This window comes from Monopterus albus, unplaced genomic scaffold (assembly GCF_001952655.1).
Source record: "Monopterus albus unplaced genomic scaffold, M_albus_1.0 scaffold4.1, whole genome shotgun sequence".
NCBI classification, from domain to species: Eukaryota; Metazoa; Chordata; class Actinopteri; order Synbranchiformes; family Synbranchidae; genus Monopterus; species Monopterus albus.
This window is the reverse complement of record NW_018127884.1, coordinates 3,944,406-3,959,414: the sequence shown is the minus strand read 5'-3', so window position 1 is coordinate 3,959,414 and position 15,009 is coordinate 3,944,406. Positions and strand designations below refer to the sequence as shown.

At 40.2% G+C, this 15,009-nt stretch overlaps 2 protein-coding genes and 1 long non-coding RNA gene across 3 annotated transcripts in view; 2 read left to right on the top strand and 1 right to left on the bottom strand.

The window, feature by feature from the left end:
- Window positions 1-3,407: 3,407 nt before the first annotated feature.
- On the top strand, window positions 3,408-7,157 carry LOC109963608 (uncharacterized). Its single transcript, XM_020606276.1, has 6 exons — window positions 3,408-3,536; window positions 4,010-4,693; window positions 4,812-4,836; window positions 5,075-6,443; window positions 6,937-7,032; window positions 7,119-7,157. Exons 1-6 carry the CDS (start codon window positions 3,494-3,496, stop codon window positions 7,155-7,157), a joined length of 2,256 nt encoding a protein of 751 aa, XP_020461932.1. The 5' UTR covers window positions 3,408-3,493.
- Window positions 7,084-15,009, top strand: part of strc1 (stereocilin 1) — a 9,897-nt gene continuing 1,971 nt past the window's right edge. Inside the window, exons 1-15 of the mRNA XM_020610750.1 lie at window positions 7,084-7,455; window positions 7,915-7,980; window positions 8,075-8,185; window positions 8,371-8,525; window positions 9,693-9,879; window positions 10,612-10,727; window positions 11,680-11,809; window positions 11,923-12,105; window positions 12,716-12,754; window positions 12,853-13,023; window positions 13,294-13,434; window positions 13,743-13,804; window positions 13,967-14,102; window positions 14,230-14,318; window positions 14,763-14,898. Of these exons, the coding sequence (XP_020466406.1) occupies window positions 7,195-7,455; window positions 7,915-7,980; window positions 8,075-8,185; window positions 8,371-8,525; window positions 9,693-9,879; window positions 10,612-10,727; window positions 11,680-11,809; window positions 11,923-12,105; window positions 12,716-12,754; window positions 12,853-13,023; window positions 13,294-13,434; window positions 13,743-13,804; window positions 13,967-14,102; window positions 14,230-14,318; window positions 14,763-14,898 (1,983 nt within the window). The 5' untranslated portion in view covers window positions 7,084-7,194. The remainder of the gene's footprint in view (window positions 7,456-7,914; window positions 7,981-8,074; window positions 8,186-8,370; window positions 8,526-9,692; window positions 9,880-10,611; window positions 10,728-11,679; window positions 11,810-11,922; window positions 12,106-12,715; window positions 12,755-12,852; window positions 13,024-13,293; window positions 13,435-13,742; window positions 13,805-13,966; window positions 14,103-14,229; window positions 14,319-14,762; window positions 14,899-15,009) is intronic.
- LOC109966130 (uncharacterized) lies at window positions 7,365-12,131 on the bottom strand. The gene is made up of 3 exons (XR_002275728.1): window positions 12,047-12,131; window positions 8,422-8,505; window positions 7,365-7,505 (listed from the first exon to the last, which is right to left on the bottom strand). It is a non-coding gene; the product is annotated as an uncharacterized LOC109966130 (long non-coding RNA).

Sequence of the window (15,009 nt, the reverse complement as noted above, 5' to 3'; positions counted from 1 at the left end):
CACACACACACACACACACACACACACACACTCAAACCTACAATCTGTAGCCTTTAAAATTATATGCATTCCTCTGTAGCTGAGTCAAGTTTCTATTGTTGGTTGCAGTTTTACTTTCTGGTGGTTTATTTTTTTTAAAGTAACATTTCAAAAATGTTTTACTTTTGTTTGTAAGATGTATTTTAAAAGGAGTCATTTAAGTTTTATTGTACACATTTTTCCTGTTAGGAGAATATGGGTGCATATTAATGAGTCCACTGCATAGTCAGATGAAAAAGAATTCAGGACTTTGTCTAGTGTGGTCTCATTCTGACAAAGATTTAAATCGGTGCATTCGTTGGCTTCACTGTGGGACACAACATGGCTCCTTAATGTTCGGATTATGAATCTGTTACCTGTAAATTTGGCATATTGTAAAGGTTTGAGGGTATTCATTTCAAAAGTGTTATGTGTCAGTATTGTCTTTAGTCCTAATCAAGCATTCTGACTTCATCAGAGCAGTTTCTTTTAGTTCTAACGTGCAATTTGATGGCTATATCGGTAGCATTATGGCTAATGTAGCACATCTCTGTCAGTGTGTCAGGAACCAGCCGTATCTGGCACCAGCAGCATCCTGGTTTTAATAGTCAGTTTCACTGACTTCCCCTTTGTCATTTTAATACTTTTTACTCTCTACTTGTAGGCTTTTGGTTCTTTTCTTATGTTTAGCACAGTTTAAAGAATTATTTTTAAGAATCATAGTAAATGTGTTTCTGCCCAACTTGGCTTAGACACTCAAGCCAAACTGACGTTTTACTCCTGTATTGTATTTAATAGTGAGACAAACGGTAGGCAAAAATGCATATGTTGTGTCTGCATCCTTAACAGGCCTGAACCTGGAAGGTAAAGCAAAGGTCAGATGCCTGTGAGTCATACAAGTCTGCCTTCTGTTGACTTGAATATCTGTTGACAATTTGACGTGCATCGCTGATCTTTTAGTTTGAATCAAAGTGCATTTTGTGTTAAAGCAGTTGTGAGTCGATGTGTCTGGGTTGCCTTTACGGTGCCATACGATTCCCCATTTCCCAGGCCCCCCAATTCTTTCACTCACCCCCCAAAATGTTTAGATGGAAAGAGACAATCAGACCTCAAAGCTCGTCAGATGTCAAGTCCTGGAGACACTGACTCTTCCCCCGTTTTACCAGTGTGCAGTATGTTGTGTCCCGTGATTCCACACACTTGTACAAACCCTGGCATAAGTTTGCCAGGTGAATCCTGCTGTGCCCTGCCCGAACAGTCCCTGCCACTCACTTGACACACCGGTTTTGGTTTCCACCTGCTCTCTGGCACCTGCCTTCGCCTTTTTTAATCAGAAGTTAGTAGCTCTTCAGAAATTAAAGTTAGTTTTCAAGTGAAGTTCTTACAGGGCACAGCAGTGTTTACTCACACGTCCAGACTATGAATGTAAATTGTACATGGGGTGAAGTCTCAAGTGTCTCTCTGATTTCCTTGTTGCATTCTCTCCATCAGTTAGAACAGATGAGGAGGGACAGCACCTCGCATTTGTTGTTCATATGTTGAATAGGAGGAAGAACAATGCAGATGGTAGAGGAAGGAAACCTCTCTTGAGGTCCCACCCATGGTAGCCCCCCTCCCTATCCCCATGATCTCTCACCATCCTGGCTGCCATCTTTTAGTATGCAAGTCTCACCTGGAGTGTGCAGTGTAGCCCAGGTGCCCTTGTCTTCTCTGTGGGCTGTGTGATCATAGTCATCAGTCATGGCTTGTTTCTGAAGGATTGGTGGGAGGCATTTGTCTCCATCTAGCTCAATTTTTTTTTGTTCATTACCAGTTTATTGTACACTGTTGTACAATACATGCAGCTTCATGTAAAAAAAAAAAAAAAAAACTTAAAGTAGGGAAAAATCTTTGTATTTTTGATTTCAAAAGGCATGTCATCTGCTTTTTAAATGTATCAATGAAGATTTAACTTTACATCAGACGGGAGTGTTTCTTTTCTTTCAAATATCTGTACGTTTAGTTTAGTCACTGAACTCTTAAACCTAGCATGTAGAAAATACAGCTTGCTTTGTGGGAAACTCCTGAATTAAATTTTAATTATGGCACTTTTTTTTTCTGCAGAAAAGACCTATTGTGTTAACCCCCCCCCCCCCCATGTCCGTTAAGCCATTTTACTTGCAAGACTTGCTATTTGTGCAGATGTATTTAAAAATGTTTGAAGACATCTTTGTTAGCCATCAGGCAGAATGCTGTTGTAAAGTGTAAATACAGTTACATTGAATTCCTGAAACAAAGTTTTAAAGTTAAAAACTTCTTGCATGCCCTTTGTTTTTATTTCTCTCCACTTTATTAGGTTATGCTGAAGATGTGGGATGAATTTATGGCACTTTGCTTTTGAGTGAAGAGCGAGGTGTAGCTTAGTATTTATTTGCCATCTTAAATCAATAGGAGCACCCTCACTTTATTGAATGCTTTTTAAAAAAATTTTTAGTTGCCTAGTACCACTGGAAAGTCACTTTCAGCTTTTCCCGTTTAGAGGTCCTCACAGCGAATCGTCACACTGACGACTCGCATGTTGACAGTTGGCACGTGTTTTACTCCGGATGCCCTTCCTGGCACAACCCTGACTCGAACCAGGGCCACAGTGGCGAGAGCGCTGCCCCTTAACCACTCGTCTACCAGGGACAATTGCCTAGTAACACTAGTGGACATAATGTTTCATTGTGATCCCTTCTCCAGGTGCTGATGATGGAGCAGCCTGTAGTCTTAACTCCTGTTGCTTAACCTTTTCAATAAATAAAGATTTAAGTAACTTTCTGTGGTGTCCCTGAAGCACCAAAAGGGTTTTTTTTTTTTTTTTACGTGCATAAAAGATGTATCTTATGCATACAGGTTACCTTGTTCCCACAAGATAAAAAAAAAAAAAAATCCCCCTTTGGGACTTCAGGAGCTCCATACTAATGTAACGCTCTTGCATGTTAGGCAATATCACATTATGTATGGCAGTCAGAAGTTGGCTGCTGTATTTGCAGCATATGTCACGTATGTCCTCCAGCAGTCAGTGTGGTTCCTCAGGCGGGACTCGGGTTTCGGACGGAGAAGTGAATCGATACCCTATCTTAATAATTCAGCATTTCACTTGTGAGTGAAATACGCTCAGCATTTCACAGCCCTCGTTTCCCACCTACACTACTACTTCCCTTTGCTGACCAGGTGTTGAGTTGCAGGTGGAGCCTGCAGCTTCTGAGGAGACTAGCTTATTAGAGGGAGCACCACATTGGCCTGATGGGCAAAGATAAAGTTTGGGGGAGGAATGACTGTATTGTACAGGTTTTTTTCTTTGAAGACTGACTCTGTACAGTTAACAGAGTATGAAGCCTAAATCGGTTTTTCTGCCTCAGGTGAATAGGTCTCCACCAACAGGATAAAACAAAGTGGAGTATTATCAGGAGCGGAGCAGCTGCCTGCTTGCATCTGATTGAGGAGTCTTAAAATGTGGTCGATGCCAGCTGCGCACATGGTGTGCATCCTGTTTGGTAAGTACATAATTTGAGTTAAATATTTTTGGTCTGTATTCTTACTTAAAAACTACCTAACATGCGTTATCAAACAAAAGCAGTTTATCAAAGCTTTACTGATTATGGAAAATAAGTTGTTGTAAGACTTAGGAACCCTACACACAAAGCCCAAAGTATAAGTAAACCTAACTTAATATTTGTTAGTAAAATGTTTCTATTTATTCTCATGGGAATAGTTAGTTTAGTTTTCTTACCAAGCCTGCCAAAAGGACGGTTTTATTCCTTTGTGTTGGGCTTTCAAACCTCAGCAGGACTTACCTGGTTAAACAGTTCTACTGTATATAGTCCAGCCTGATTAAGGACAGTTTAAAATCTAACCCAATCCTTATGTATTGTGACTTTTCTGATTTCATAACAGCAATTCCCACAGTTGTATTTGTGGATCAAAAGAAATAAATATTTTCTGTTTTTTGTTTTCTCAACATCTACAGGGATCTTATGTGATGTCAAGCAAGTATATACACAGCCCAAATTAATGCAGACTTCTAATGAGACCGCCCAACTAGAGGAAGACCTCCATAAAATTATCAGTCATATCCACTCTTTGTCCAGTGAAAATGAAGATACACAGAGTTTCAACACCTCTTCCAGGAGAGAGAGTTTTAACTTTAATGCATATTATGGTGTATTGAGTAACCTGTTAGCTCTCTTCCAACCACTACTAAGAGAGGGATTCATAGAGTCCCTTCCCATAACTCTAGTTTGTCTTTTGTCTGGGAGGCAGGATTGTGGACTGGAGGCAGAGCTAACAAAGGTGGTGTTTCTGGAGTTAGGAAAGCCACTGCTAGGGTTTGTGTCGTCTCAAAGATCCCAGGCATGCCCTTCTCTGAACAGTAATGCAGATTCAAACAGCTTCTTCAATTACTATCTGAGGATGGGGCAATCAACTGTGACCACGTTGCATAGTTTTCAGCAAACATTTTTAAATATCCTGTCAAATATCCCTCTTTCTGGGAATCTGATGAGTGCTGTGAGCAGCCTTGTGGATGCCGCTGTGAGATATGCCACAACGTTTATGGCAATGTTACTCCAACTACCAATGGACTACATCAAAATAGCTTTACAGTTTGGGATTAGAATACCATCTTTAGATGGAAAAGAGACCTGTGAGCAAGGTAAACAATTGTTTTTTTTTATTATTGAGTAAATGTATTATTTTCTAAGCTGTCCCGTTTAATGTAAAGTTTATTACAAATTCTTTATGTCAAACTGTTTTAATGTTTTGATTTGCAGGAGATCTCAAGCAGCTCATTATGTGGTAAGTCATTCTTGAAATGCACATAAACCAAATTTTCCATATTAAAGCTACATTGTAGATATTCCTGTAGCTATTTCTGGCTCTCCTGGTTCTGGAAGTAAAAGACAATGGGCCTCTTTTACCAACATCTTTTCACGTGTTTTCTTAAGTAAAACAAAGTTTATTGTAACGACAAAAAGAGGCATTGTAATCAACCAATAAAGGTTATTTAATAATTATTAAATGTGTTTTTCTTTAGGGGAATAAACCACAATGTGAGCTGGTCCCTCACTAACTCCATCATTGACATCCTCCTGGATATCTTCCTGCCTCCAGAACAGCCTCTGTGCACATATCCAGGGCCAGAGTGCCAGAATCCTAGTGTCCCCTTCCAACCCAGCATCAAAGAGGCAAAAAGTGATACTGACAACCGTGACATCCTTCTACAGTGTGACCGCCACAATCTGGCAAGGCTCAATGACACACTATGTGCTGACATCCTCATGGGTTCTAGCGTGGGGTCCTCTACATCCCTGCATATCATTTGCCAAGCACTAAGCTCCCTCAGCCCCAATCAGATAGAGAATGTGTGGAGCAATGTGTGTTACGTTATTCAAGCACTGATGTCCCCACTCCTCAGCAGGTCATCTGACTGCAGCCCTGGGGACACGCAGCCTTCCCCTTCCGTCACCCCTCTATCTAAGACTCTTCCCCTCCTCAGTTCTGCACCTCATCGAGTAGCCAGAGAAGCCTCGAACCTCAAACAGCTGGCCTGTAACTACAGCAGCTGGTTAGAAAACAAGGCAGTGGACGCTGTCCTTGTGACAGTGTGCAGTGATAACGAACGAGAGACGTTTGTGAAGCAGGTGTGTAACAATGCTATGTTGATGAGGAAGCTGCTCACAGACAAGATGAACAGCTGGCTGTATGTGTACTGTGCCAACTCCTCTGCTGACCATGCGTACATGGTGAGTCATTTCTGCAACTATGAGCTCTGGATTGACCAGCCATCAGTCCAGGTGGGCCACCTCTTACTGGACTTCTGCATGAGGCTGGACAGTCCCAGACTGACCAGAGCCATTTGTGAGCACACTGGATTCTTCATGCTTTTATTTTCTAACCCTGAAAATGCCCAGTTCATGCCTAACTGCACAAATGTGTACCCTTTACCACCACTCTTTAACATGGATTCACTAGAGTTAGATTCTTGTCATTACTCAGAGTGGTATAACATCACGCAAATTACTGTCAGTGTTTTGTTACAGTGTATCCGACTCGATCAGAGTGGTTTTACTCAAGAGGTTTGCGCTAACAAGACATTTCTAGATAGCCTACTGCTTAACAAGGCAAATGACTGGCTTGAGAATCACTGCGATACCGCTCTCACCTTGCCAACCTCCGAGCAAACCCCAGTTTTTGGCATCGCAGATTGGTGTGACTACAGCACATGGGGAGAGTGGCAGGTGGACGAGTCAGTAGTTGGCTTCTGTTGGCAAAATGATAAAGTTGCTTTCCAGAAGAATGTCTGCTGCAATGTGTCTATGTTTGAAATGCTATTGCAAAACCCTCAGAACCAATGGTTGCTGTCAGGCTGCACAGACCTACAGGAGATAACGGCGTCACCACAGGTGAGTGTTGACCTGGATGGCATGGGTCTGTGTTGTTTGTGTTGTTGTCCACACACTGACCAAAATAAGTATATGAGACTCCTAAGGTATAAAAAGAATTCATTTATTCCATGTGTGAAAGGTGACACTGAAAAAACTGAAGAGCAACAGTGTGTTTCACATGAGCTCATCAGCAACTTGGGTATTGTCACATGACTTACAAGAAAACCAGAATGAATACAGTGGACTATATGTGTCTGCATACACACGAGTTCCCATATACAAGTATTGAACTCATTGCTTCTGGAACACAGGAATTTCTCCATTGTGGGATCAATAAAGTCCTACCTACCTACCTATGCAGTATATAAACACAGACCTAAAGACAGTAGTATTAATCACTACTTGGACAAGAGTAAGCTGTTTAAAAAAACAAGTACAAATGTTATTTTAAAACTACTCAAAAGTGCAAAGTTTGTATTCTGATGTTATGTTCACATCATTTGTACTTCAGGTGTGCACATACTCTGAGTGGACCAGTCCCATCATTGTGGACATGACTGAGCTAGCTCTTTGTGCTGAGATGGACACACTTAACTTCACCACCAAAGTCTGCTTCAATGCTACAGTCCTCCAGAACCTGTCTACCACAACCGGCAATAGCACCACTGCTGAGCCTAATTTTTGTCTGGCAAGAAACTTGGTAAAGCAGTTGAACTGGACCTGCTCAGCTGAATTCGACTCAGTCTGTCAGCCTGGGGCCAGTCAGAATATGGCCCTGCAGATAATGATGCATTGCTGGGCAGACAGTCTGAAATCCAGGTTGGAGGATCTGCTGACACCACCTGCGGCTTCAGTGTTGGAGCAGGTGGTCAGCACTACTGTGGTGATCCTCTTGGCTCTGGAGGAAGTCCAGAACACCTCGCTGCACGTCACAGAGAACATAAGACTCGGTGTATTAACATCCGTAGCTCATTATCTTGAGAGTGAAAACAACTTCAACAACAAGAAGGTCTTGCTGCAGTGCTTTGGGGTAGGTAGTTTGATCGTGGAGTGGTTGTTTGGGAAGTATCTTACGTTCACCTGAGGATTAAATATTCAGATTGATTATTAAAGTAAATGTAGCAATCCTGCAACCTAAAAATTCTATTACAATTAAAAGTTGTGCTTTGAAAATATCACTTAAGTTTGATGTTATTGTATAAATCAGCAAACATCCTAGACAGATATCAGCTTATTTATACAGTAACATTGTGTCGATACATATGATGGGAAGACAAAAACAAGTAGTGGTGTACAGTTACACTCTTGTCATTGATGTCGACATGCTGACTCTCTCCCTGTGGGTGTGATCTCTACTTGCTCACACTTGATATGACAATAACAATAATGTGTCAAAACAGACACTCAGATTATATGTTTCCATTACCGTCTCTATAAATAGTGTCACAGTTGTGTGTATTTGTGCTGTGTGTGTGTTTATCTTCTGTAGCGAGTACTAACCAGCTTGATGCAAACAGCAAGAGATGTGACCTCTGATGAATTCTATGTCATTAAGGTAAGATATGTCATAACCTAAATGCTAAAACATGCATGTTTAATCATCTGTGTTTATGTTATTATGACTAATTCCCTTCTGTGTTTGTTTCCAGGAGTACTTCAATATACCAGTGAGCAGCCTGAGGTCGGTGCTCAGTGCAGCTCACATCACCACCATCAGACTGATCCTTCAGTACTATAGTAGAAACAAGGATACACTGCAGGTAAATAAGCACGCCATTACACATCCATGTGAAACCTTGGTACTAACCACATTTTGTAGTCTTTTCATGTTTTTTCCTGGAATGCTCTCTCCTTCACCAAGCAGCTGTTTGTTCTTGGTAAAATACACAATGCACAGTATCGCATTCTTCCTGACACAGAGCTGGTCTTTGCTTCTGTTTGCCAGTTACCTGATAAGTATCTGTCCACCATGGTGTCGGTGCTGTTCCAGACCCACCTGGTACAAGATGGTAGTCTCTTCCCTGAGTTGGCTCCCCTGCTGGCCTCAGCTGGCACAGCTGACATCCTAGCTTTGCCCTCGCTGCAGAACAACATAATTGTGTAAGTGATGGTGTCTCTTATTGACCCAATACAGTAAGAAAGGAGGAATAGTAATGAGCCCAGTACTTATAACAGCAGTATTATTTCTCTGGTTTACTTTGTGTGAATGATGTTTCTGCATAATGTTATTACCAGAAGAAAATGTTTTTCTGTTTAAATGTGTTTAAATTAGTTATTCTATGGGTCTGGACTTTTCATTTTCAAGAGTGCCTCCTGTTTTCATGCACCCGTTATTAATCCAAGTGGAAAATTGTATAATGAAATATAAATGTCTAGGCTAAGTTTTTGCTGGTTGATGAGGCGCATTAGCACAGAAGTAGCATAGAACAGTGAATTTAGTTTATTCTAATAGCCTGCTCACATCCAATAGTGAGTAAATAAGGCAACATTGGAATGAGAATGGTGACATTCTGAATGTTCTGCCTGATGCCTGTGAAAGATTTAGACTTTCGGAGCAGCATCGTTTGTGTGTAAAACAAAACTGTTACTGAGTTTTTCTCTGTGTTACATCTGCCACAGTTATTTAGTGAACAGCATGATATGTTTCAGTGATGCACAATCAATCATGCAGTGTCACTTTTCTCTTCATGCATTATGCTTCCATCTGATCACAGCCCTGGTGTCAGGTCTCTATGCCAAGTGATGTGTCACTGCACCCCAAGGTGCCAGAAGCATTCATTATACATAAAGGAAACTATGTTCACAGAGATTTCAACCTAGAAAGGGCGCACAGTGTTTGTGTAGGTATTTACAATTTGATCCAGCAAAACTGATGCATTAAATGTAGAAGAGAACAACAACAAAGTCTGTATTTCATTTGTGCAGATACACTCACATGCTAATTTTGTTTTGGTCTTTACTATCAGTGTGTGAGTGAAACCCTCTCAGAGTTGATATTCATGACTTATTGCTCACCAAATCCTTATTCAGGCAAAAGTGAGCTACTTACAATATATAACAGATCCACTGGCATAGAGATAAAACACTTTAAAACACAGTTTATAGGCAGAATTAAGAGGCTGCACTGTTTCTTCAAGAGTTTTAAAGAGGCTGCACTGTTTCTTCAAGAGTTGAAGAGAGTTGAATTGCATTGTATTTTCATTGCAAACGTGTTCCCAAGGAACAGTTCCTCAATATGACAAAAATGTAAGCAATTTGTTTTTCTAGGAAGGAGACCATTAACAGAAACCTGGAACTTTTGACTCTGGACCAGCGGCAGGCATTTGGCTTGTGGTACAGCAAAGTTCTGCCGCCGTCCAACATCATCGCAGCTCCTCAGTCACTTATCAGGGACACCGGAAACCTGATCGCCTACCTGCCCTTCTACAACTTCCAACACCTCACATCTGCTCAGGTAACAGCCCTCTGAGTTCTGACACCTGTTAGGAAAACCAGAGAAGCTGGGACTCAGACTTCAATTAGCACCAGGGCAGAACAAAGCTACTTGGCACATGCTGGTCAAAAGGAAGCACAGGCAGCCTCTTCTTCCTCTGTCATCACCTGTGTGTGTTACATACTGCACTTGTAGCTAATGTTCACTAAGTAAAGATGAGATCATGTGGTTATAGGTGGTTACTTAACTTCTTTCTCACACATTAATATAAAAGGAGATTTTAAAGGAATAGTTTGACATTTTTGGGTATACACATTCACTTTTTTAGAGTTTGATAAGAAGATTGATATCACTTTCTTGTCTTCACTTTTTTAGAGTTTGATAAAAAGATTGATATCACTTTCTGCTGTAAATAAAGTGCTACTGCCAGCAGTCTGCTATCTTTTGTCCTTAAACAGAGCCAGACTGGCTTTGTTCCCCTGTTTCCAGTCTTTGTGCTAAGCTAAGCTAAGCTAACTGGCTACAGGCACTAGCTTCATGTTTAATGTACAGACCTGAGAGTGGTATCAATATATAAATTTAACTTTTAAGAAAGTAAATAAGCATATCAACAGTAATTCTTGCAATAGTTGCCTGGCAAATGTATTCTTCATATAGTACTCACTGAATTATGTCTACACATTAAAAAAAAAAAGTTTTTAGTGTCACATATTTAGCAAATGTATTTATTTTTGTTACCATGTTTATCCACAGCTCTTGGACGGACTAGGAGTGTTGCAGAGAAACACCCTTACTCCTTTAAAACAGGAATTCATAGCTCAGAGCATCATTGGCACCTACAGAAACCTGACAGCTCAGGATTTTACCAGGTTAGATATGACTCTGTGGATGCACCTTCAACCTTTCTGTCCATGTTAACTGTTTATTAGACACAGGCTAAGTGGGTGTAACCTTAGTTAAAACTTGATAAGACACATTAACTTTTCATATATACAGATTGTATATTGCTTCTATAATTACATATCTTTCATTTGAATAAACTGACACCTGCTTTTAACCATTTACCCCTCACTGTCTAAATGCTGGGCAGTAGCTCAATGCTGATTGCTATTAATTTATATGAATATGAAATTGCAGTACACAATATTACATATCTGTCATGTTAAATTAGACTCTTGACTTTCTTTTGTTATGGTTGTTTTCAAAATTAATGGCGTTTTTGTGGGCAGTATTGTTGAAGGGTTTTCTTCATTATGGGGAGGACCAGATTTTAATAAATACATTTTTAAAGGGTAATTTACCTTAATATATAGTTATTTCAGTGATCAAAGAACTGCAAAAAGACAAAACAAAGATGCTTATTTTGCACAACCTACAGTGCAACCTATAATTGTCAAAAATGACACTCTGAAATAAAGTTTACATTTTTATTTTATTTTATTTTTGAAAAATGTTGAGATGCAGCAGAAGCATCTGCTGAGAAGGTAACACATTATTTATCTACTGTGCAAGTAATATGGCTTTTGTTTTTGTGGACTTATGGTCATTTGTGCTATGGGCAGTGTAGCTACTTGATCTTACACAAACTCAATCCCATTAATGCTGTAGACTGAACAATGAACTTCATTTAGTGATTTTTTTTTGCCCTCTATAATATTGATAATAGTAAGGTCTAGACCTTTGTAAAGTGTCCTGAGATGACTTGTATGTGATTTGGCACTATACAAATAAAATTGAATTGAACTGAATTTTTTTAAAGCTTTTGGAAGGAAACCTCTCACCTGCTCCCAGGTATGTGTTAAACAGTGTTTGTAATTTTAGGCTGGGTAATCTCTCATGCCTGGCAGACCCAAACGACCTCCTTGCATACAAAGGTACTGAAGCCTTCCGTGTCATTCGGGACATTGTTATGAACTGCACGCATGACGGACTCAGTCTGCCCAGCTATCTGGTAGGAGCAGAACACTTAATATGTGGTTTCTGTGTTGTTTTTTCATGTGATTTCATTCAACAACTGCATTTGGAGAGTATTTATGATGTCTGCCCTGTCTCTGTGCTATCCAGACTTCCAATTTGTTACTGAACAGCACAGAATTACAGGTCCCCTCCTTGCTTAGCCCTGATCGACTGGCAGAGCTCGCCCCCTTCCTGCCCTCGCTAGGTGTAACTTTCCTGCAGGGTCTCTCACCGTCGCAGCTGCTCGCTGTCCTCCCTGCCCTGAAGTCTGTGTCCTTCAGCCCTGCACAGGTAGAAGACCTACAATGGAAGATGCTGTATAGGAAGAGTGACAAAAACAATCTGAAACTCTATTGCCAGTTAATGTACACATTTTTTTTAAACAAGTGATCTTTAATAACATAAATGTCAGGAGTTTAGTCAGCCCCTTTCATTGCACTAACCTCTATTTGTTGTGCATGGTTGGGCTTCCTGGCAGCTGGTGAAGGTTGTAGCTCCTGAAGAACAGCTGACAGACTGTTGTTCTCAGCACACTGAGCCCTGAAGCGAACCCCTCATGAGGCAAAGGCCTGAGCTTTACTTCACCCTCATTGTCATCTGACCTGGAGCCTTTTACTTTTGCCCTAGCCTCACAGCTGCTGTCTTGCTTTTACATGTCATAAGGAGTCTTGAGAGGACCGACTGAGTCTATTATGAGAAGTTTATTTTATCTTATAGTAAACTGTGAAGTAATGGTGAAGCCAGCATCTAAGACTTGAATATTTTACCCAGTGTGACCATGATACAGAGCTAGATCAAGTAGATACAGAATATATGAGACTAATGTCACTAGTCAGTTACCAGTAAAATTTACCATTTGAAATTTGTTTATTTTATTGCTGTCATTTTGTATGTTTTTCAGGCTTCCATAATTATAGACAAGCTGTCTTCAGTTACAACAGTGAGTTATTTTGCGAACACATCTCAATGTAATTTAATATTGAGATGCTCTCTGTATTTCTGCACCCTGACCCTCGCATTTTCCTCCCCTCTACCCAGCTAACCGCTCCAGGCCAGCTGCAGGAGTTTGGCTCCCTCGCTGTGGGAATAAGGGCAGAGACCTTGTTGAGCCTCACCCCTGACATACTTCTATCATCCCTGCCCGCCATGGCCCAACACACACCAGGCTTCAGCCCAACACAAGCCAATGCTATCGCCACCAAACTATGGGTATAACTAAGGCCGGGGTGATGTTTATATTGATTTGAAGAATTTTATTTTAGAGTTGAGAAAAAGAAAAAGAAAGGTAGAATATAATCTAGAATTGAACTGAATAGCATTCAAGGGTCATTACAATACTATTCAGTTCACAGTACCTTGTCACTTGTCATTTAAAAGAGTAATGCTCTTTCCATTTTTATGGTTGATTTCTTTCAGTCAAAGACTTTGTGCAGGGTGCCTGCAACATCGTTCCTTGTGTTCTACCTCTGTTCTATCCAGGACTTCCCAGACGTGGTCAGTTGGTTGGGTGATGTGGAGCCTTTGCTCTGTTGTACACCCCTAGTCAGTATCCTGCCCAGGATTCATCTTCTTGTGAACAGCATCACCAGTACATCCACAAAACACTGGAACACACAGCAGGTATTACGCAGCCCATATTGCATCAATATAGTTTGCCTGGTACACTTAAAAATGTGTTGCTAGCTCATGAGACCCCTGAGGTTTTTCTCTTTTTTTTGTTCAAAGTTCAGTGCACTACCCTGTAAAAATGTGTAACAACAGATTGAGATAGAAATAAAATGAAATATCAACAAATGTTTTGCCCCATTAGTCAGTTAGTTTTGATTGTTTATGATCTCTTTGTGCTTCCTCTAATTAAATGTGTTTGTCATCTAGCAACCAGCATGTTACAACAACTACATAACATTTCTTCCATTTTTTGTCCCCAGGCTAAAGCAATTTTCAGAGAGGTGATTAATTTGAAGCCAAAACTAATCAAACAAAGTTTTCTGTAAGTACAATGAATTTCTGTGATAACTGTGTATACACATACTGTGTACTCATTCCTTATCCTCATTATTTGCAGCAGATGCTCTAATTTACTCTTTTGGTTGTTCGTAGCATTAGTTTTTATGTAACAGCTGTATGCACTAACACTGCTTTATGTATTCAGGAGTCTGGGAACACTGGGTCAGGGGGTGAGCTGCAAGGCCTTACAAGACCATTTTCAGGTTGATCACTCACATTCTGCAGTGAGAACAATCCTGGCCTTCCTCAACCATCAGCCTGGTCTTCTTCACACCTCGCTGGTAAGGTTAACCATTTTGTTCATGCCATTCTACTGTTTATAAAATATCGAAAGTCTATTTGCATTTTATAATGCATTCAATATAGATCTCCATTTTCTTTGTTATGTGTCTTCGACCTTCTGGACAGAAAACGTGTGTGATTGAGACGCTGTATCAATTTGATTTCTTCCCTGAACTGCTTAAAGATTTTGGAGCTGAGATTGCCCTGTCCATGCCGTAAGTCAGAAGTTGTCATTAATCAGTCCAATATTAATGTTTTTTGGACATTTCTAAAGGATGGCAGGGAAATGGTCATTTCATTATGAGTACTAAACCCCCGCTTAAAAATTACTACATGTACTTGTAGGCAGGAAAGATGTGAAAAACTCTTATATACGTAATCAGTATTTGATGTATTTATTAAAAGAGAAACTATAGTTCTCAGAAATAGGAGCCATCTTTGCTAAAAACAAAAAAAAAAACAAGCAAGATCATTTTCTTCATACTCTGTTTGTGTTACTACTAACGGTAAAAGGTCTACTTTGCCATTTGGAACTAAAGTGTGTATTAGTTAAACAGGAATAGTGTGATTCATTGTCCAGTTCATGACTTGACCAGGCATTATTTTTTGCAATAGCAGGTTTTCATTTTGTTCCTGTGTGCTGCGTGTTGTTTTTGCAGGGTGAGGACCATTAAGAAGTTTACCACAGATATGATGGGCACTCTAAGGAAGATGATTATTCAGAACCCTCAGCACTTTCTCTTGTTGTCTAGAACAAAACGGGAGCTGCTGGTGGACAAAATAATACAGAGGCTGGTCAGTAAAGTTGCACTGTCTTGCCACGCTGATCCCTTCCCTATTTTAAAAAGTAAAAAAGAAACTAGAAGAAGATGGAAATATTTATATTTTGCAGTGTTCTGCAGTAGT

Coding starts and splice junctions, on each gene's coding strand:
- LOC109963608 (XM_020606276.1), top strand. CDS start 3,494: ATGTGGTCGATGCCAGCTGCGCACATGGTGTGCATCCTGTTTG. Junction 6,444..6,936: donor AGATAACGGCGTCACCACAG/GTGAGTGTTGAC, acceptor TTTGTACTTCAG/GTGTGCACATACTCTGAGTG. Junction 7,033..7,118: donor CACTTAACTTCACCACCAAA/GTCTGCTTCAAT, acceptor TTGTCTGGCAAG/AAACTTGGTAAAGCAGTTGA.